Source organism: Crocodylus siamensis, chromosome 5, assembly GCF_052110815.1.
Source record: "Crocodylus siamensis isolate JL-2025a chromosome 5, ASM5211081v1, whole genome shotgun sequence".
NCBI lineage: Eukaryota > Metazoa > Chordata > Crocodylia > Crocodylidae > Crocodylus > Crocodylus siamensis.
This window is the reverse complement of record NC_143399.1, coordinates 140,976,538-140,997,556: the sequence shown is the minus strand read 5'-3', so window position 1 is coordinate 140,997,556 and position 21,019 is coordinate 140,976,538. Positions and strand designations below refer to the sequence as shown.

General features: G+C 40.9%; 1 protein-coding gene across 1 annotated transcript in view; it reads right to left on the bottom strand.

The window, feature by feature from the left end:
* The window catches only part of NEK10 (NIMA related kinase 10), a 200,727-nt gene that overhangs the window by 62,161 nt on the left and 117,547 nt on the right, over positions 1–21,019 (bottom strand). The window contains exons 24-26 of the mRNA XM_090046496.1: positions 9,902–10,031; positions 8,617–8,687; positions 7,320–7,533 (exon numbers count right to left, since the gene is read on the bottom strand). Coding sequence (XP_089902622.1) covers positions 7,320–7,533; positions 8,617–8,687; positions 9,902–10,031 — 415 coding nt within the window. The remainder of the gene's footprint in view (positions 1–7,319; positions 7,534–8,616; positions 8,688–9,901; positions 10,032–21,019) is intronic.

The window sequence follows — 21,019 nt, the reverse complement described above, 5'->3', positions numbered from 1 at the left end:
CTGTCTGTACTTAGTTATTATGTTGAAAAATTACCATTTTAAGAACCATCTCAAAAAGCTTAAAGGGCTGCTCCATTAAATTTTGGAAAACCTGGGGTCCATGTCAATGAAGGTGACAGGGGAGAAGAAACATGTGTCCTTTAAGATTTATGTTAGCAAAGAAATATCCACATACTGATAAGTCTATAATCAGGATGGAGGATCCAAGAAATATATTCTGGCTGGAAACCCAGTGGGTGCATCTTACTTCCTACACAACACATGGCAGACAAGTCTAAGCCCTTGGGCAAAAACCTCTCTTATCAAGCAGCTTTTCCCAAATGGTTCTTCGCTCTACAGTTCTCAAAGCAACTTAACAGGTTTCCAATGCAGACTTTTTCTTTAAACTCTTTCCTCTGGGAAAGGTCAGAGGTCTTCCTGCTTCCTGGCTTTCTTACCAGAGATTAAAACTAGTTTTGGTACCTCCCCGACTTTTCGGATACTGAAGAAAGCAAGCTTTTATACACCAAGCATACTCCATTTGTGGCCCACAGTTTCTGTGGTTGCTAGGCTACAGGATCCAGAATCCCTCATTTTTGTGTCAATCATGTGGATTGAACACAAAATCGTCTCAAAGACCCTCACCTTGTTGAGTGTTTTTCATTGTAAAGCTTAAATCTTTTGATGCATTTCTTGAGAGCACCTTAAGTCTGTATTTAACCCCTACTTACTGTAATCCCATCCACCAGGGACAACAATTTTAGACCTGGGTATGATACTTTACTCTACCTCTGAGAGATCTGGGAGAATCAAAATTGATAGGAAGGCTCCTTACTGTGTTCTGTAGCCCCAAGAATCAGATGCAATATCCTGCCTGGCCTCATCTTTCTGATGGACCTTACTAAAAGGTGGGAAAGTATGTTGGAAATTATTGTCTCAACTTGACTTAGAAGAAAAGCACCTGCAAATAAAATTAGATCCCCACCCTATTTTGAATATAAGAATTTTTAGATTTTTAAATTGATAAGCTATATAAAGTCTATCCTGTCTTTTTCTGTTTAAAAACTCTGTAATAAATAACCCACACTCCTGCTTTCTGTGGAATTAACCCATGGAGTCTAATTTCACTCCTTTTCCTCCATATAGCCACCACCTTTCCCACACTGGAATAGCTGACGTGTGCAATATCTCTGAGTGCTTATATGGCCTGCATCAGCACAGGATCTGAGCACTTCCAGAAGATAATGCTTTCAGGGAATGGATCTGTACATTATTATCTCTCTTTCATTTCCAAATTCTAGAAATACGTCACAAAACATGTTATATTGTTTTTCCTGAGGCTTATATAAACAGAAACCCCAATGGTTGAAAAATAAAAGAAAGATTTAATAATAAAAAAAAGGTATTGCCCTTGGACTTGGATTTTTTTTTCTTTTAACCATATTTCAGCACAGAGTAAATCACTTTTTTTCCCCTTACCCTAGGAAGAAGGGGAAAAATGGAAGAAGAGTATAATTAATACATCACTAATTCATTTGCAGTGCTATAGTGCCTCAGCAAAAATAAGAGCAGTAGAGGGGCACTCCACGGCATCCTGGCTCGAGTGCTACAATGTTACTATGAGGGGATTAAGCAGTATCCTCTCTAACCAGGTGACAATTGGGGGCTATTCCTTTGCTTTCCTGACCCCACATGATACTGTCAATATGCCTTGATCGCTGACAGCCTGCTATCTCCTGTACCAGGGAAAGGGACAGGTTGTCAGTGATAAGCTGTCATAAATAACCTACTTGCTGCCCACAGGAGTTGGGGGAGAGGGGATGAAGGGTGTTGTGGGTAACAAGGGGCTGTGTTTAACACTTGCTGCTCCATACAGAAGAAAGCAGGTTATTTTTCACAACCACTGCTACAGGACCAGGTCCTGGTCCTTAAGCAGCAGCTGTCAAAGACAGATCCCTCCTTCCACCTCCAAGGACAGTGGAAGCGAAGAGGCATTATTTCCTTGCTCCTGAGGATAGAAGGGAAGGGCCTGTCTTTGACAGCTGCTGTTGCTCCTGGCAGCAGCAACTGCCCTCTCTGCTAATGCCATTACTATGACAGTGACAGCTGTCCAAGCTATCCCAATGGCAAAGGCACACCTTGGCACAGGCAGCAGTACTAGTCTCTGCTGCCACAGTGGTAGCAACAAAGTCCCCCAAAGGAGCAGCAGCTCTGTGACAGCCACTACAGTAAGCAGCCACTCTCCCTCCCTTCCCTGTTGGGGACTAGGGGATGCTGGGGGACCAAGAAACCCCAGAAGTGCTAGATATAACTGTCTACATGCTACATGTAGTGCTACAAAATGCTACATGCTATATGTGGTGCTACAGAGAACTTATTTGAAAAAGATCCACCATTTTTGTAACATCACAGAAATACTGAACACATGCATACTAGGTATTTGTAGTGCTATAACGGTACATATAGCGCTACAAAAGTAATTTGTGTCTAAGACCTTATTTACAGAGTGGTAATGATACTACTATAAAAACTATAGGAAAACACTTGAACAGGTTAATAAATTGTTCCTGAATGAAATATATTAATTTATTTGCCCTTAATAGCTTGTTCATATATTTTTGCAGCTAACAATTAAAAAAACAAACAAACAGGAAACTGTTGCTATATCACATTCAAGAATTCTTAAAAATAATGCCAGCAAAAACAGTTTTCACAATTGATTTTTTTCCTCACAAATACTGTAAATGTATATTGAGAGATAAAACCACACTACACGATATATAGATAAGCAATCTTTCCTGGTTCCTTGTAGCGTATCAGAAATAGCTACCAATTGTTAAAATGCAGTTCAGATATGAAACACTTAAATGCCAAAATGGAGAAGTGTCAGGATGAGATCAATAGAGCAGAAGGTAGAGGAAGATAACAATGTATGGAGGGCAAGATTTTCAAGACATTATATGGCCCTTGTTCATTTTAAAAGGCATTGGAATTGTATGCATCAGTGTTTAAGCAAGCTGTCTCACATGAAAATGTGCTCCAAGAAATGCAGGTTTTGCACATTCCAAACTAAGGGTTGGATTATACTTATTATGACATTAATAACTTGCTGTATTCTGAATGATTTGAAAACAAACACATTATTTGCTTCAAACAAGAATGGCATTACTACACCACATCTCTGGCACTGTCAGGAGTACCTGCTTCCAAACACACCCAACTAACCTATTCCCACTTGCACATGCCAAACCCTGAAGCTGATATATTCAGACTAAAAAGAGATGTTGCCAAATGAAGATGATCAGCTGTGACCTGTGTAGAAGGTCGCTTGTTGTCCCACCCATTGATCTTGTAGGACAAGGGGTAACATGTTCCCTGTTTCCAGAGATGTGCCCTAGAGATACTGAGGGCACGTCTCTGGAAGCAGGGAAAACCAGGACTTTCCAGTGTGGTATGGGGCCCCAGGGCTGGGGCTACTAATCAAGTAATTAGCAGTCTCAGCTCTGGACCACACCAGAATGGATTCAACACTCAAGTCTGGCCCTGGGGCTAGGGCTGTCAAGCACTTGCACATCAGCTGACTGCCAACCCTATACTTAAGCATCAGAGACAAAGGCTTTGAGAGTGGCTGCAGGAGACCCCTCCAGAGCAACTTCACTACTGCATATCTGGATTTGGTACAGATGAGTCAGGCATGTCTCCCAGAAAGCACTGGAAACATACTTTAACAAATGACCTTGTAGACATGGAATCTTTAAAGCTGGTATCTGACTGTTTGAAACTACTGTATTTAATTTAATTTCCCTCAGTGAGTAATGCTTATGCATACTAATCTGAATGACCTGATCAAATGAAAATACATCTAGGCACAAGCAAACAGGAAATAAAAAATGAATATTAAAGTAATCCAATTCTTAATTTGTGTTTCTTAGCTAACAAGATTTAAAAAACAAACAAACAACTGCTTTGCTAATCACAGTTTTACCTTACAAAGTAACTGATGAAACTTTGAAGGAAGAAAATGTTTTCTACCTAGGGTCAGCTCTTCAGCTGCGGCTGTGCAGTGCAGAGCTCAATTTGAGGATGAAGAAGAATTCCATAGCAACAGTGGAATTAAAGTTATTTGTGCTCCCTTGAGCTTGCACTAGAGCTTTGTGCCTGTCCCACTTTCCTATATAAAGAGGATATCCTAAGGGCTGCTTTTAATGATACCAATTGCCAACGGCTTCAGCAGAAGATAGAGAAACCAGGGATTGTTGGGGTCCAGTTGAGCCCAGGCTCAAGTTCCCTTCGCTGTCCAAAGGCAAAGCAAAATACGTGTGATCATAGAACCCTGTCACTGCTGATTCTCTATGCTAAGGTAAAATTTTCACAGCTGGTCGCATTAACTTAAGGACTATTTTGTGTTGGTGAGGAAGTACAAAAAGGTCCCAATGCATTTCAAGATTGGTGTTGTGGTTTCCGGGTTATTTGGAGATTTCTAAATCAATCCCAAAAGATTCTGATACTTGAGCACGTGAAGCTAAATATAAAAAAGTGCTTATTAAAATTACAATATTAATACAGAAATAAATCAAGTTCAGCTCCCAATGCAATGAAATGTAGAATATAATGGAATAGTGAGTACTGAAGTCACGTCAATACCACTCACTATCAGGCATCCCCATGCTGGAACGTGCCACACCGCTCTGCATATTCTATTTCCTGAACCAGAAGCTGTGCAGCTGTTTTCTGTTCTCAGCAGAACTAATTAACCCAGGTGCAACACCAAGAATATCCAGCTAAAATGCTCTTGGTGTAAGAAGTAACACGTACAAGAAAAGCCCAGTGTATTTCAGCTACCTAGCCCAGTAACTAAGAGATATATCCACGCTCCAAAATGCACAAATCCAATTGTAGACATAGGAAAACAGTGACCATGAACAAAGAATACACTGAAAAGTGGGAAATAAGTGACACCTTGCTAATCAGAATACCAGAAGATAAAAAAGGATTAGCGAGCTGTATTATTTTTCACCTGGCTCTGTATGAAATGAGGGTCAAGATTAATACAAGGTAGGCATACATCCAAAGTGTACAGAACTCACTAACAGTGTTTATCATACTACAAGGCTGTAGATACCACCTAAGCATTTCAGAGGCAACATTTTAGTAAGAATTGCAGTTTTGTCCTCAATTGGTGGTGGACTGTTGATATATTTTAAATTATATCTTATTAGAAAAATTACATCATATTTATATGTTGCAGGATGTGTGACTATATTTGTTTCCTAAGGATTTCTAAGCATTAAATCTAAATGGACAAGTCTCTAGATCATATACAGTATTAAAGAGCAATGGACAGAGACCATGTAATTAAATATGTATTGCTTGAGTAACAAAATGAAAGTATACCTGACTCACTTTAGACTTATTGAGTCAAGTATAGTAAACATCAGTTAACTACCAGACTAAGGTCAGACCTGGGTGTCTAGAAGTCAAGCTCCTGTAGTTCCTGTGGAAGTCAAGCTTCCTCTGGAAGTCAAGCTCCTGTAGCTACCCAAATTCTTTTAGTGATCTAAGCTTATAAAAGGAAAGGTGAAAATAGTATTAAATGTTTCAATTGTCAGTATTTCAATACTTGGAAGTTAAGATCGTTTTGGACTGGGGCTCAGGAGATGTGGGTTGTATTCTTTACTCTGTCACAGCTGTTACTGGGCTGTCCCAGTGGCACTCCGGGTTATTTTTGACAGCTATGTCACCATAGCGACACACTATAGCGAGGTAGCTCATCACTATGGCATCATAGCATCAGCATCAATTTGTGCGTGCTGACACTGCTTCACCGTAGTGACAAACTATATCACCATAGCGCATCACTACAGTGACATAGCATCATGTGTAGACGCATCCTATATTCCAAAATTGGATTTATTTCATTACCACTAAATACACTTTGTATCTATCTTGTCCTACCACCATATAAAAGTACATTCCAATTGTTGAGGATATGAATTAATGGAGAAGTTGCTGATTTCTTTACAAAGTTTATTGAACTCTAGGCAGTATGACTACAGCTTGCATGCCTCAGCCCCAGAACTGGCCTCCAGGCTGTCTAATTTATTGGCCTCCACTTCTGTCTTGCTTTTGCTCTGTTCCTGGCTACACAATGGACTCCAGCTCTGATTCTAATGAATCCTTCCTGCCTAGCCCTATGGACAAGAGCAGAGAGTATGCCCCACCATCCAGATATAAGTGTACAATCTGAAATAACTGGGAGTATAAGGAAACTACACACAGGCCTTCCATTAGAGCAGGGAAACAGAAAATAAAAATATGGGAGAACTCAGTGAATCATCTGACCCAGTCCATTTCAATGGAAGCAATGGCTTGGAAAACTGAGGAAAAAATAAGTTATGGGATTCCATGAAACTATGTACTGAGAAATAAGAAGGAAGGATTTTTTAAAAATGTACTGTTGGGGGCTAGAAACTCTTGTCACTATTTTTCTAGGACACAAAGACTCCTCAGTGGAAAATATAAGGACAAGCCCAAATAATAGAACATTTGAAAACTGCCTTCCTTAGAGAGATGGGATTACTGAGCCGACCAGGACAGCTGTATACATTACCATAAACTGACTTTATTCTTGAGTTAATACATTTTTTTTACTCTGCGCTTTTGCGGTAGAAAACTTTTTGTTATAACTTTTTTCAGTAATTTCTTCAAGTATATATTTGAGCTTACTTCATTAAGTAAAACACTGCAATCCTTGACTAAGAGCTACAAGAGCTTACAAAACAGAGCCTCAAGCAAATGAAAGAACTGAAAGATGTTTCTACAGAACTATATCAGATAGCAAGACAAGCTTAGCAAATACATTATCAGCATCACTGCTCTTTATCTAGCAACCTGTAATTAAAAATTAAATTTGTGTAGGTGCCATTTTCTAGGTGCCATTGTTCGTGAATCATGCACAGGATTATCCATTTGTTCCACTCTGACCAAGTGTGGATTGTGCTATTTGCCAACCATTTACAATACTGCATACATAATTAAATGTTAGGGGATTCTATAAAATATGCAAGAGCCTTTATATTCTAGTCTGTTTCATTCTATTTTCACTGAGGAATGATGCTAGTTTTTAAGATATTATAATTGTTACTGTATTTGTATGTTCCCAGAAAATGAATAAATAAAGTATAAAATAAATTCAAGAGCCTATATGAATTTTTAATCTATCTGATATAAAACAATGAACCCTTTAAGTTTAAATTAGAAACGATTATGCTTTATTAGTCCAAGAGATGTACAGGTAAAGGATACTATGATAGAGAAAAAACCCCCTAACATTTACTCACATGCAATAAGATGGCAAGCTGATGGTGACAAGCCACTGCATTTCTATTAGCTTCCATGAAGTATCTCTGAGTACGTCTCCTCTCACGCTCTAGCTTCTTCTCCAAGGTAAGATGGGAGGTGGATAAGCCATCTAAATACCTCATCATCACATCAGATATCACTGAACTGACCTCTACTATATCTGGACGAGTCTCTGCATCAGGGGTCAAGCACCTATGAAAAAATTCATAATCCAATGAACCATCCATGCACAATAATGAATTTGTATCACTTATTCCCAGATATCTGTTTCATGTCACTAAGAAATTGGTTTGTATTTATGAATGCTTATGCTGGGCAGCAGAAAGGATAAAACTGAAACCAGTTGGACTGGTTCTTGTCTTTGCACATGCATGGGGCCTTAAAACAAAATTCCACGTTGTCTATTATGCACTTAAGTAGCACTTAACCATAGACTTTTAGGGCTTGGCCAAATTCTATTCTGCCTTCCAGACATGTAAGTAGTATTAGGTGCCACTTCAACAGATTAACCCTGTGCAACTAAACTTAACCATCTGCATGTGCTTAAAAGTGATCCAATAGAGCTTGGAGGTCATGTTTCAAATCTATCTGTAAAAATGTATAAATTCTATGCAAGTCTCTGAAATGTTCATTTGAAAAAGATCACAATTAGCAATGACGTGGGGAAAGAGGAAAAGATCACTCATCTTTGGTCTGAGAGCCTCAGATTAGGGCACTTGCCCAGAAAGCAAATTACAGTGAATTTTTTGATAGCAGCCTAAGCACTATCTATGTCCCTATTCTTATGCTACAGTTGAATTAAAATTAAATACAGTAACTTCAGATCTAAAAAGGCATTTAGGCACCACCATCCTATTCATGAGTTTCACTTACAGCTAAACTGTGGGTTTCACTTACCCTTATATGGGTTCAGAGCAGAGACACACTTACCATACTTCACTTGCTCCATAGCATGTCCCCACCTCTTTTTTAAATTGCTGTGATTCATTTGTTTGATCATCACCTCAATGTAGAATAAGTGTTTCCAGAAGTCTAGGATAAATACGGTGACCACAATGCCACAGACTTCCAAGTCTCACCTACTGCATGTATATTATTAGCTATGAGAGCAGATCTCTATCTTTTTTAAATCTGAAGCCCTTTAAACATTCAGAGATGAAAACTGAAGGTTGCTAATGTCAGGAAGTTGTCACATTGCCATCCTTATTAATGAAATTGAATCCAACAAAGAACCTCTCTGGCAAGATACAGAAATAAAACTACATGAGTAATTACCTTTTAATGGTAACTGACACTTTTTCAGAGTAGACTCCTTCAGGCACTGGTTCATACATAGCCCCTACTATCTGCAAAACAAATAGTCTAGAGTGAATAGAGGAAAATTATTCCATTATATGTAAGAAAATGTGTGTGATTAATGTTTTTCCTTGTAAAAACATGACAGGTATTACATCACTAGCACAATTTCATAATGGAAGTTTGGGGCATATCTTCTAATGCACAATGTCTGTTATCAGATGTATAAAATAACTGTAGGAGAAGGAACTGCAGCATCATGGTGACATTTACACTTGCAAAAAAATGTTATTATCTCTGACGATGTGCTAGGGCAGAGGTATCAAATTGTCCCAGCCCCATGGGCCAGATGAAGGGCTAGTCCATAGGCCAGACTGGGCCCAGAGACCACACCCATGCTGGTAGATGCCCTGGACCAGCCCCACACACTGCAACAGCTCCAGCTCTACTTGCTGCACGGGAGCGTGCACAGATGGCTGGGGCATTCGCTGCATGAGACTCCTGCACCAGGCCAACTCTGCATGCTAGATCTGGTGTGTGGGGCTGGTCTATGGGCTCAGTTTGGACCCTCCCTGGATCCAGCACACAGGTCCCAGCTATAATGGGTGCTGCATGTAATGCATGCCCCGGACTCCCTTGTGCGCCACATGCAGCATGTGCCCTGGACTGGCCCTTTATGCTGCATGCAGCATGCATGCTGGGTCCAGTACCATGCAGGGCAGACCAAACTGGCTCTGCATGCAATAAGGAGTGCACAGGACCAGAGCCAGGGCCAGGGCTGGTCTATGCTGCATGCATTGGTAAGATCTGTCCAAGACCCACAGACAATACTATAAAAGACGGTGGGATGACAGGGCTCTGTGGGCTGAATCTGACCCAAAGACTTTCTTGTTGACATCCCTCTTCTGAAGTAGATTGTGAGTGGCGCACAACCATACAGCAAATCCAGACCTACTGAAATGTAACAATGTTCAGAATCTTAAAGTCCTAGCACTGGATGAGATTAATAATGCACTGCTAATTTAAATGGAACAACATAATATTGTTTTAAAAGTGCAACTGCTAGCAGCCGAACAACCTACCTATTAAGTCTAAATGTTAACAAAGCAATCCTTCTAGAAAGATTCATTTCTACTCATTCACATTTCTATACAGCGAGGTAGCCTGTCTCTTACAATCTTTTACGTGAACTTTGGGGGGAGTGAGAGACTCATAAGATGCATGCCAGGATAAATGTGCAGACTGATCTAGCAAACCAGCATACTTTAGTTGCCAAAGAGAGCATGTTGGTGCTGTAAAAAGGAGGGTTCAGTGTTGCCATCTGATAAAGGATGCACCCTGCAGCCCAGACGTCAGCCTTCTCTCCATATGGTTCACTCTTTACAACTTCAGGGCTATATGACAATAAATACAAGTTAATACTCCCTGAAGGGTGAAAAGAAGATCAAGTAGAAAAAATACTAAAAGATCAGCCTATAAACAAAGGACAGAAGCAGCACTCATTTACCATTTCTTACAAAACAAAGGATAGTGCCATTTTAAGTTCAAGTGCAGTATTATTTTTTGCATCAAATTGCATACGACAGTATCAAGTTATATCATAACTTCAGCTATTGATAATTGGCTACATTTCCACAAAACATTAAGAAATACACAGCATTACAGCTTGCTGATCAGTGCAAAACAAACCAAAATAAATAAATAAACAAACATGTTCATACACACACACATATATCTTTTTTTTTTTTAAAGAAATATAGTTGGACTAGCAAAATGGTCGCAGAAAGCAAATTCCAGGCCATGTCTCAGAGTATACTGTATATGGGAACAGAATTTTAAATTACGAAGGACAACCATTTATTCATTTCAGTAGTGCTGGCCTGCTTATCCAGTCAGAGAAGCCTCAAAATCATGAAATTTAATTTGACCAATTATATTTGAGCAACATAGGTCAAATTTTGAATATTCATATTAAAAAGCTCAAAAAGATATCTGTCGATAAGTAGCACAGTGAATATGTTTGGGAGGGAAATAATCTGCAAGTTTGTAGTTACTGTCCAAATAGGAATAGACAAGAAAGAAATTATTTGTTGCTAATTATTCACTCTGCTCTACAATGCATTTTGATAGCACATTTAATTTCTTATAAATGGAAGGATTTATATCCCTCGCTGCCTGACTACTGTATGAAATGCCATTTGCTATTTCAGTAGTATAGTTTTTCTAGTCCTAATATTGCTTGCTTAAATATTTGTTCACTTGTCCCTTCATAGCAAGTTTTGATTTAATGGATTAAAATTAATATTTTCCTTGTAAGACACAGTTGCATTTCAGTTTAAATAGAGTAAGAAGTGAAAGAAATATGTTTAATCACTTTAACATACACATTTTGCTTTATTCCAGTATTTGCATTACAAATAATAGTGACAAAAATTATTATTTCAATATTAAGAATATTACAGGATGTGACTTTGCTATTCTATGATAAAACAATATCCCTTGCTTTTACTTTTGCTTTATCTTATTTAGACTATAGTAATCTAGTTTTTCTGCTATTGTTGCATCCTCAATCAACAGGCTACAGCTGAAAACAGTCTCTGTTAAAATCCTTATTTAGAGTAGATCGGGGTAGGCAACATTTTTGGACCAAAAACACCTGCAAGCTTGGTTTGTAAGATGTTGGTGTGCCAGGAGCAAGATGGCAGGGGAGCTGCGAGGGGCCCAATCCTTGTTGTGGCAGCACAGCCCTGGCCTCTTCCTTGCTATCTGCCACAAGGCGCTCGTGCCAAGCAAAATGCCTTCACATGCCACACTCTGGCACCCATACTGCAGGGGTTGCCTACCTCTGGAGTAGATGGTAAAAGAACCTAATTTAACTGAGCTAAAACTGACTACTAATCAGATTCCGTTGTCCCTCTTCTCCATTTAAAACAACCATCTTGCTTTAATAGGGAAACTGTTTATGCCACCTAAGGTATTCTGACACTTAGCTTTGTGTAGATACATGTCAAGTAACATCCATGGTACTTTCTTTTATTTAGCATCTTGTTGAAACTACCTGTACAGAGATGTCACGGATACTTCTACAGTTCCACTTCAGAAATCAGCCTGAAAAGTCACTTGTTTTTCCCTTTGCTTTCAACTTGCAGTTTAGAACCTGGAACTAGCAACAGTGTGATGAAGCCACTGACATTTGAGGCAAAGTGCCTTGAGATGTTTTGGCACTAAATATGCAGTGCATGAGTTAAAGTTGTTGTTAGAGATCAAGATGAAGTAAATTGCTAGAAAAATGGTACGAATGAGAAAAAACCCCCAACAAGACATGTTTTGAGAAGAAATGGGTAGGGGTGCCTTAAATATATCACTTCCAAGATAATAACAGTTATCCAAAAAGAAATAGCAAATTGTACTTGAGGGCATGCAGCAGGGACGTAAGAGTGCTTATTATGTTTCTGATGAAATTGATCAGAAAAAGTACAAAATTGTGGGTAAGGATTAGATGGCCAGTTTCTTTCAGTTTTGGTGATGGCATGTATAAGCACAGGGAGAACACACTGTATTAGCAAATTTACTGATTTCTCTTATAGGTGTTTTTTAGTTATGTGTCATTCAGTGGATATAGACAAGCTAATACATAGAATCATCATTCTGAGCAGAGGAAAATTATGATTTTTATTTAATAACAATTATGATTCTGTTCATTAACTTGGCTATATCCATGCATATGAATATGGCAACACAATAACTGAAGGCAAAGGTCCTGGCATACCCTGAGGAATGATAGATCTTTTGACAGTATTTAAAAAAAAAAAAAAAAATCAAACCTTTGGGGTTGTGGATGAAGGCTGAAAATATGAATATATGACTTCGAAAGACTCCAAATATTCAAAAGGACAAGTAAATAAAAGCATTGTTTTTAAATTACTTTTGACCATATTGAGCCAAATTAAAGTGGGAACGCATCTTTAAATTAATAGGCCTTCATAACAAGTAACATAAAGTGGGATTTCTATGCATACATGCAACAGGCGTACACATCATATTATCTTTTTTTGATGCTGACTAACCAGTTTTATACTACAATGGTTTTTGAGGCTCTGATAAGGAGAGGCAGAGTATTCATGTTAAACAAGGATCTTTCTGTTAATCTGTTGAGCTATAATAGCCCGCTTAACAATGGAACACAAAACCTTTCTTATTTAAGCTTATGTTTCAAATCTGGCCCAGTACAGTCCTGCAGTGATTGAAATTGTTGCATCTGTGAAAATGTAGTAGTCTGAGCCCATTCTCAGTGAGTAAATCCAAATTACAACATTTCTACAAATGGTTCTTACAACCTTACTAGTAGTCTTGGCAAGAAGCAAACTACTAAAAGTGTCCTCCGCTTGGGATTCTGTGTCACATTACTTCTCAAATTTGAATGCTGACAGTTATGAGCACTTCTCTATCATGCATTACAACTGTGTCTATTCATAGTGACACTTAGTGCTTGAAGACAAAAATCAGCTCTCACCACCACCTTTTAATCCCATTAGGAATGCAGGAACAAATACAGATAAGTCAGTGAAATAGATTCTACTCTTTCTTGCAAATGTAATCAAACTTAGTAAATAAGTTCAAAGCAGTCATCCATACCTAACTCCATCAGCCCCAATGCATTGTAAGATGAAGGGAGTTACAAGGATTTAAATGGTGTATGATTCGGCCTGAATAACATCTGTTACTGATGATACAGATAAAAAGGAAGAACCTTGCTTCACACACAGAGAACATGGTGAGTCAGGGGGGTTGCCATTTAGAAGAGAAGAGTTTTACACCAGGAATCTGAAGATCACTGAGAGGACACTGAACCACACAACACTTAGAGAATTTCTAATGATTTTATTTTAAAAATAAGGTGGGCCTCATTCAATTAGGTGGCAACTTGAAGTTAATGAATTCATTTTGCCTTTTAGTCCATGTATAGAGGTTTCTTGTTCAAAATGATAACTAATCTGGCCCTTCCCCGCCCCTCCCTCCCCCCCTTTTAACCATAAGACCAACTGGCAGTAGAGTACAACTTTGAATTCTTACAAAATAATTTTGCTTACCAATATCTAGAAGTGGTTGAAAAAAAAATCACTGATATTCACACCATCAGAATACAATGTATTTTAAATAAACATTTCCTTATACCTGGAGAACACTGGAATGATTAAAGTAACATTATTCATTTGCATAAGGTAATTATAAAGCTGTTTGTAAAGATTGTGGCATGTACCTCAAATGTTACATTTACTTAATATTTGCTTTCATGGCTTTTTCACTGAGCTATGAACCTGAGAAAATGAAGCGGTAAAATTCAACAAACTCAAGTCATACTTGACCATCTGTTAGCTTGCAATGTGGGTGGTGTTCAGCATTTGCTGACTGGTAAAACAATTTTGTAGTTGAATTGTATCATCTGGGTAGACAATGTTAAGGGTTGCCAAGCAGAGAAGGTATCTAGTTTTGTTCCTGTATAGTACTGCCCACAAACAGATTCTCACCCAGGTGGTGGGAGTAAATACAGTCTGTCTACAATTGTGAACAAACCTTCACTGTCTAGTCAACTTCAGAAAAATTGGGTAATAATAGCAGGCCTTGGGGCATATTCAGTAAGAATTCTACAATGTAAGTCCTAGCAACCAGTGAAGAAAAATGATCTGAGGAGGTGATAATGGTGGGATTTAATTTTGTTTTAATTTTAAAGGTAGGAGTTTTGTATCTTTTTTAGTTCTTGGATTTAGATTAAGTGATCAGGGCTGGCTGAAATGAGTTAGTTGTACTGATTAAATTTCTAGCAGACAGATGTCTACATCATAAAAAACATTCAGAGTAAAAATGAAATATAAAGGGACAGACACTCTGAAAACTGGTAAGTAATTTCATTTTCATTGCTCCAAGGACTGAACATTCAAGTAGGAAGCAGCAGTGCAGTTGTTGTGGATAGTTCTTTGGTTATTAAATCAGACACATGGTATTTCTACATTTATTTTTTGTAAAAAGCCACTGTAAATAATCACTGCATTTTCCTGTAAGATGACAAATCACAGTTTAATACCAAACCATGTATTACGGCTGAAAAACCTACTTCTTCAGCACTGCGTTAACTATAAGTAGTATCTTTCACTAAGAACATTTCAGCAGCAAAACCTAGACAAAATTCTTGTTAAAGAAAAAGTTTTGGGAACATTTTTCCACTGAGACTGTTCCAATTCACAATATCTTTGAACAGGCTGTACTCTACAGTTTTTCAGAAAGCTTTGACTGTTATCCATCATATATAAGTATCACATTTTTATTTAATAACAAATATTCTTTTATGCCAACATGCTTAAAATGATGTTGACTTTAATCAATGAATCTTTTCTTTTGAACTAGTTTTGTAAAATTAAAGAGCTATTTCTTTAATGTAGAAGATGATACATTCCATCTTACTCATCATATTTTTATTAGGGTGTTCAGATTTATGACAACTAGAATAGCTCAACTGAATTTATAGTTAATCAGTGGCAAAGCAAAGTTGATCTCATTTGAAAGCCTACTCATGACAATATTTATGACATTTATAAAACTGCACTGATTTACTGATTCATCTCCACATGGCCTTTGAGACCTTTTGCACCTGAGTTTCATTTGTGATTTTGTTCAGTTAATGATGTTTTATTACAGCATTTATTTAAAATTAATTTCAACTGGGATTTGGAGACAGACTGTCCAAAATAAAATTCTGATTAGCTGGATGATAGTATAATACCTGTGCCAAATCCCTCTTATGAAATATGGGTATCATCCCAAGATTAGCTCACGTACATATTAGGTATCAGCAAATGGATTCTGCAAGAGGAGGAAAAGGTCATGAATTCTACTATTTCTTGAATGCTACAGGGGAATGTCCAGTGTTAAAACTTAAAGCCTAGAAGTGACATCAGCCCAATCAGACACCCTCATATAGGTTTGCATTGCAAAAGAGTAGTAGTCAGTCAGTGTTGTAGGCAATCCTGGTAGTCAGTCAGTGTTGTAGGCAACCTTCAACCAATGCTATGTACTCCTTCCTCTAGGTGTTTCATTGGCCAGTCTAAGTGTTTCTGTCTCTACTGGAAGGACTTGCTGATGCATGGTGCTGCAGCGTTAACAGGAATACCTTTAAATGGGGACAGTACTCCACTGACTCTCAGTTACTGACCAATGAATTTCTTAAATTTGCAAAGCTAGGCTCCTTTCTCTTCAGATATGTTTTGTTTGTGAACTAGACAGGCATTTTTTTAAAACTACAGAATAAAAGAGAAAAGTGGTTGCTTCCTGGTGTACGTGTTCAGAGTTAACAATTCTGAGATCTTTCATGTTTATTCCACAAGAGTGGCCAATTTTAAGTGAATGCAGTTTGACACTGTGAGCTTGCTGTAGAAAATAAATTATGCAAAGAATACTTGAAATGGATGGTGAAGACTGCTTGAGGGAGTCTGGAAATCAATGACAGATTCAAGCTTCACAGGCTGTGTGTGCCAGAGTGCTGTACTTCACACTTAAGAGTGTTCTATTCTTTCTAATAAATAGTTAAGAATAATCTTGTGTCCTATAAAGACTGGGTATAATTGTAGGTTGACTCAGAATTAAATCTCAACATAGCAAAATATGAACTCTTTGGGAAGAACGTTGAGTTTGTAGCTGGCACAAGACCTGATGGGGGAAGGACACAAAGATAACTTTACACCATCTTTGAACTTCTTGCCTAGGGATGCCCAATTGTCCAACAGCTCATATTATAGACCGTACAGCTGTGCAAAGCTTCGGTCTCTGATCTGATTTAGTGAAGATGCAGCCCGATTTGGTGGCTGAATCTCTGAATCTATATACAGTCAAGAGACTCTTTAATTTCTCTGAATCAAATCAGAAGAGAATTGTGGCCTTGGGTCCGGCACGATCCGCTAGCTGGGAAATTGGCTCCGTGGTTGGACCCAGAGGATGGTAATTGATGGAAGTCAGTTATCATGGTGTCCTGTGACCAGTGGGGTCCCCAAGGGTCTGTCCTTGGACCCATATTGTACAACATCTTCATTAATGATGTGGACATCGGAGTCAGAAGCGGACTGGCCAAGTTTGCTGATGACACCAAACTCAGGGGCAAAGCATCCACACCAGAAGACAAACTGACTTGGACAGGCTCGGGAAATGGGCGGATGAGACCCTGATGGTGTTTAATACTGAAAAATGCAAGGTTCTTCACCTTGGGAGGAAAAACCTGCAGCATCCTTATAGGCTTGGGTGTGCTACACTGGCTAGCACTATGGAAGAAAGAGACTTGGGGGCATCACTGACCACAAGATGAACATGAGCCTTCAAAGCAATACTGTGGCTAGTACAGCAACTAGAATGCTGGCTTGCATCCATAGATGCTTCTCAAGCAAATCCCAGGACGTCATTCTCCCCTTGTACTCGGCCTTGGTGAGGCCGCAGCTGGAGCATCATAGCCCACCCTCTGGCATGGAACTTGGAAAACTCCTGGCACTCTGGTGTAGTACCCAAAGACTTGAAGAAGGTCAATGTGGTGCCTATCTTCAAGAAAGGGAGGAAAGTAGATCGGGTAAACTACAAGCCCATCAACCTGACTTCTATCCTGGGGAAGATCTTAGAAAAGTTTATTAAAGAGGCCATCCTTAATGGACTGGCTGACGCCAACATCCTGAGGGATAGCCAGCACAGGTTTGTTGTGGGTAGGTCTTGCTCGACCAATCTCATTTCCTTCTACAACCAGGTGACCTATCACTTGGACAAGGGAGAAGAGATTGATGTCATATATCTTGACTTCAAAAAAGCCTTTCATCTGGTATCCCATGATCACCTTTTGGCGAAACTGGCCAGTTATGGCCTTGGGTCCACCATGATCTGCTGGCTGAGAAACTGGCTCCGTGATCGGACCCAGAGGGTAGTAATAGATGGAAGTCACTCATCATGGTGTCCTGTGACCAATGCGGTCCCCAAGGCTCTGTCCTTGGACCCATATTGTTCAACATCTTCATTAATGATGTGGACACTGGAGTTCAGAAGCGGACTGGCCAAGTTCACCGATGACACCAAACTTTGGGGCAAACCATCCACGCCACAAGACAGGAGGGCAATCCAGGCTGATTTGGACAGGCTCGGCAAATGGGTGGACAAGAACCTGATGATATTTAACACCAAAAAATGCAAGGTTCTCCACCATGGGAGGAAAAACCTTCAGCATCCTTATAGGCTCGGCAGTGCTACACTGGCTAGCGCTACGGAAGAAAGAGACTTGGGGTCATCATTGACCACAAGATAAACATGAGCCTGCAATGCGATGCTGCCGCTAGTAAAATGACCAAAACACTGGCTTGCATCCATAGATGCTTCTCAAGCAAATCCCAGGACATCGTTCTCCCCTTGTACTCAGCTTTGGTGAGGCTGCAGCTGGAGTACTGCATCCAGTTTTGGGCTCCACAATTCAGAAAGGATGTGGAGAAGCTTGAGAGAGTTCAGAGGTCAGGAAAACAGACCTTACGATGACAGGCTGAGAGCCATGGGGCTCTTTAGCCTGGAAAAGCGCAGGCTCAGGGGTGATCTGATGGCAACCTATAAGTTTATCAGGGGTAAGCACCAGTATCTGGGGGAACATTTGTTCACCAGAGTGCCCCAAGGGATGACGAGGTTGAATGGTTATAAACTACTGCAAGACGGTTATAAACCACCCCAAGGGCTGGAATAGCCTGCCATCAGAGGTGGTTCAAGCACCTACATTGAACACCTTCAAGAGAAAATTGGATGCTTACCTTGCTGGGATCCTATGACCCCAGCTGACTTCCTACCCTTTGGGTGGGGGGCTGAACTGGCTGAACTCAATGATCTTCCAAGGTCTCTTCCAGCCGTAATGTCTATTAAATCTATGGAACCCTCCCAATTAATTCAGAGAGATTCGACAGTTTGAACATAGACAGCTTTGTATGTTTTTTCTACATACCATAAGGTGCCAGCCAGATCATGAACACTGAGATGGTGGGGTGGATGGAGTGCAGGGGAGTCCCCACCAAACTCACTGGTGGACCCAGAAGTGGACCAGAAGCACTTCTGGTCCAGTGAGGAGCATGCAGGGGACCACCCCCCCTCCAGCTCAGCAACTGACTTTAGGAGGGCCAACTTCAACAAGTTGAGGAGACTAGTGAGTGAGGTCCTGGGGTCCGTGAGGGCAGGGGAACTCAGTGTCCAGGACGAGTGGTAGTTCCTTAAGGAAACGATACTCAGGGCCGAAGGGGAGTCCATCCCAACAAGATGCAAGGGGGGCAAGAGTGCCTGAAAGTCCCTCTGGCTCACCAAGGGCATCCAGGAATGCCTGCTTACCAAAAAGGCAGTATACACCCAGTGGTGTGGGTGGGGTGCTATCTCCAAAGAGGAGTATACCTCCTCTGCTCAGACCTGTAGAGGGGCTGTCAGGAAAGCTAAGGTGGACATAGAGCTAGGACTAGTGTCCAAGATCAAGGATAATAAAAAGTCCTTTTTCAAATATATAGGGAGGATGAAGAAGGCACTGGGTAATGTGGGGCCCCTGCAAAGTACACTGGGCAATCTGGTGGTTGCTCCAGACAAGAAAGCGGAACGCTTTAACCAATTCTTCACCTCCATTTTCTTGTGCAGGGACCAGGACTTCCCCACTGTGCTGCCAGACAGACTCGAGGGGAATGCCTCCAGACCTCAGGTTGGGAAGGACCAGGTTAGAGAGCTTCTGGAGGGGCTGGACGTGTTCAAGTCAGCAGATCCAGATGCTCTCTACCCCAGGGTGTTGAGGGAGTTAGCTGGGGTTATTGCAGGGCCCTTGGCACGGCTTTATGAGTGCTCGTGGTGCTCGATAACTGGAAGATAGCTAACATGGTCCCCATCTTCAAAAAAGGGAAGAGAGAGGACCCGGGCAACTATAGGCCCATCAGTCTTTCTTCTATCCTTGGGAAACTCTTTGAGAAGATCCTCAAGGAGCACATCTGTGATGGGCCGGCTTCAGGGATGATGCTCAAGGGCAACCAGCACAGTTTCATTAGGGGCAGGTCCTGTCAGACCAACCTGATTGCCTTTTATGATCAGGTCACAGAGGCAATGGATGCAGGTGTCGCCGTAGATGTAGTCTTTCTGGACTTCAGCAAGGCCTTTGACACCATCTCCACCCCATCCTCATTAATAAACTAGGTGACTGTGGCCTTGATGCCTACACAGTCAGATGGATTGCAGATTGGCTCATGGGTTGTACTCAGAGGGTGGTGGTGGATGGGTCATATTCAACCTGGGGGGAAGTGGGCAGCGGAGTCCCCCAGGGCTCGGTCCTTGGGCCTGCGCAGTTCAATTTCTTCATCAGCAATATGGACAACAGGGTGAAATGCAACCTGTTTAAATTCGCTGATGGTACCAAAATTTGGGGTGAGGTGAACATGCTAGTAGGGAGGGAAAGACTGTAGCAAGATCTGGATAGGTTACAGGAGTGGGCTAACAGAAACAGGATGCGTTTCAATACTGACAAGTGCAGGGTGCTGCACTTAGGCAGTAGAAACCAGCAGCACACTTATAGAATGGGAAACTCCCTTCTTGAGAGCACGAAGGTAGAAAGGGATCTTGGAGTCATTATTGACTCCAAGATGAACATAGGCCGACAATGCGAGGTCACGGCTGGCAGGGCTAACCGGACCTTGTTGTGCATCTCAAGTAGAGCCAGGGAGGTGATCCTCCCCCTCTACATGACACTGGTCAGGCCACAGCTGGAGTACTGCATTCAGTTCTGTGTGCCCCATTTCAGGAGGGATGTGGACAACATTGAAAGGGTCCAGAGGAGGGCCACCCACATGATCCAGGGACAACAGGGCAGACCCTACATTGAAAGACTGCGGGACCTAAACCTGTTCAGCCTTCACAAAAGAAGTCTGAGGGGGGACCTAGTGACTGTCTATAAACTCACTAGTGGGGACCAGAAGGGTTTGGGGGAGACACTGTATCCCCTAGCGCCCCCTGGCATGACAAGGAACAATGGACACAAATTATTGGAGAGTAGGTTTAGATTAGACATCTGCAAGAACTACTTCACAGTTAGGGCGGCTAGGAGCTGGAACCAACTTCCTAGGGAAGTGGTGCTGGCTCCTACCCTGGGGATCTTTAAGAAGAGTCTTGATGCCTACCTGGCTAGACTCATTTGAGTCCAGTTTTTTCTCCTGTCCAGGCGCAGGGTCGGACTTGAAGTTCTACAAGGTCCCTTCCGACCCTACTTCTATGATTCTATGATATGATTCTATGAACTGGTGTCCCCTAGGCCTGGGGGGGAACTCAGGGTCCCCCCCCTGTGGCTGATCACAGAGCTGGGGGGTGCAGA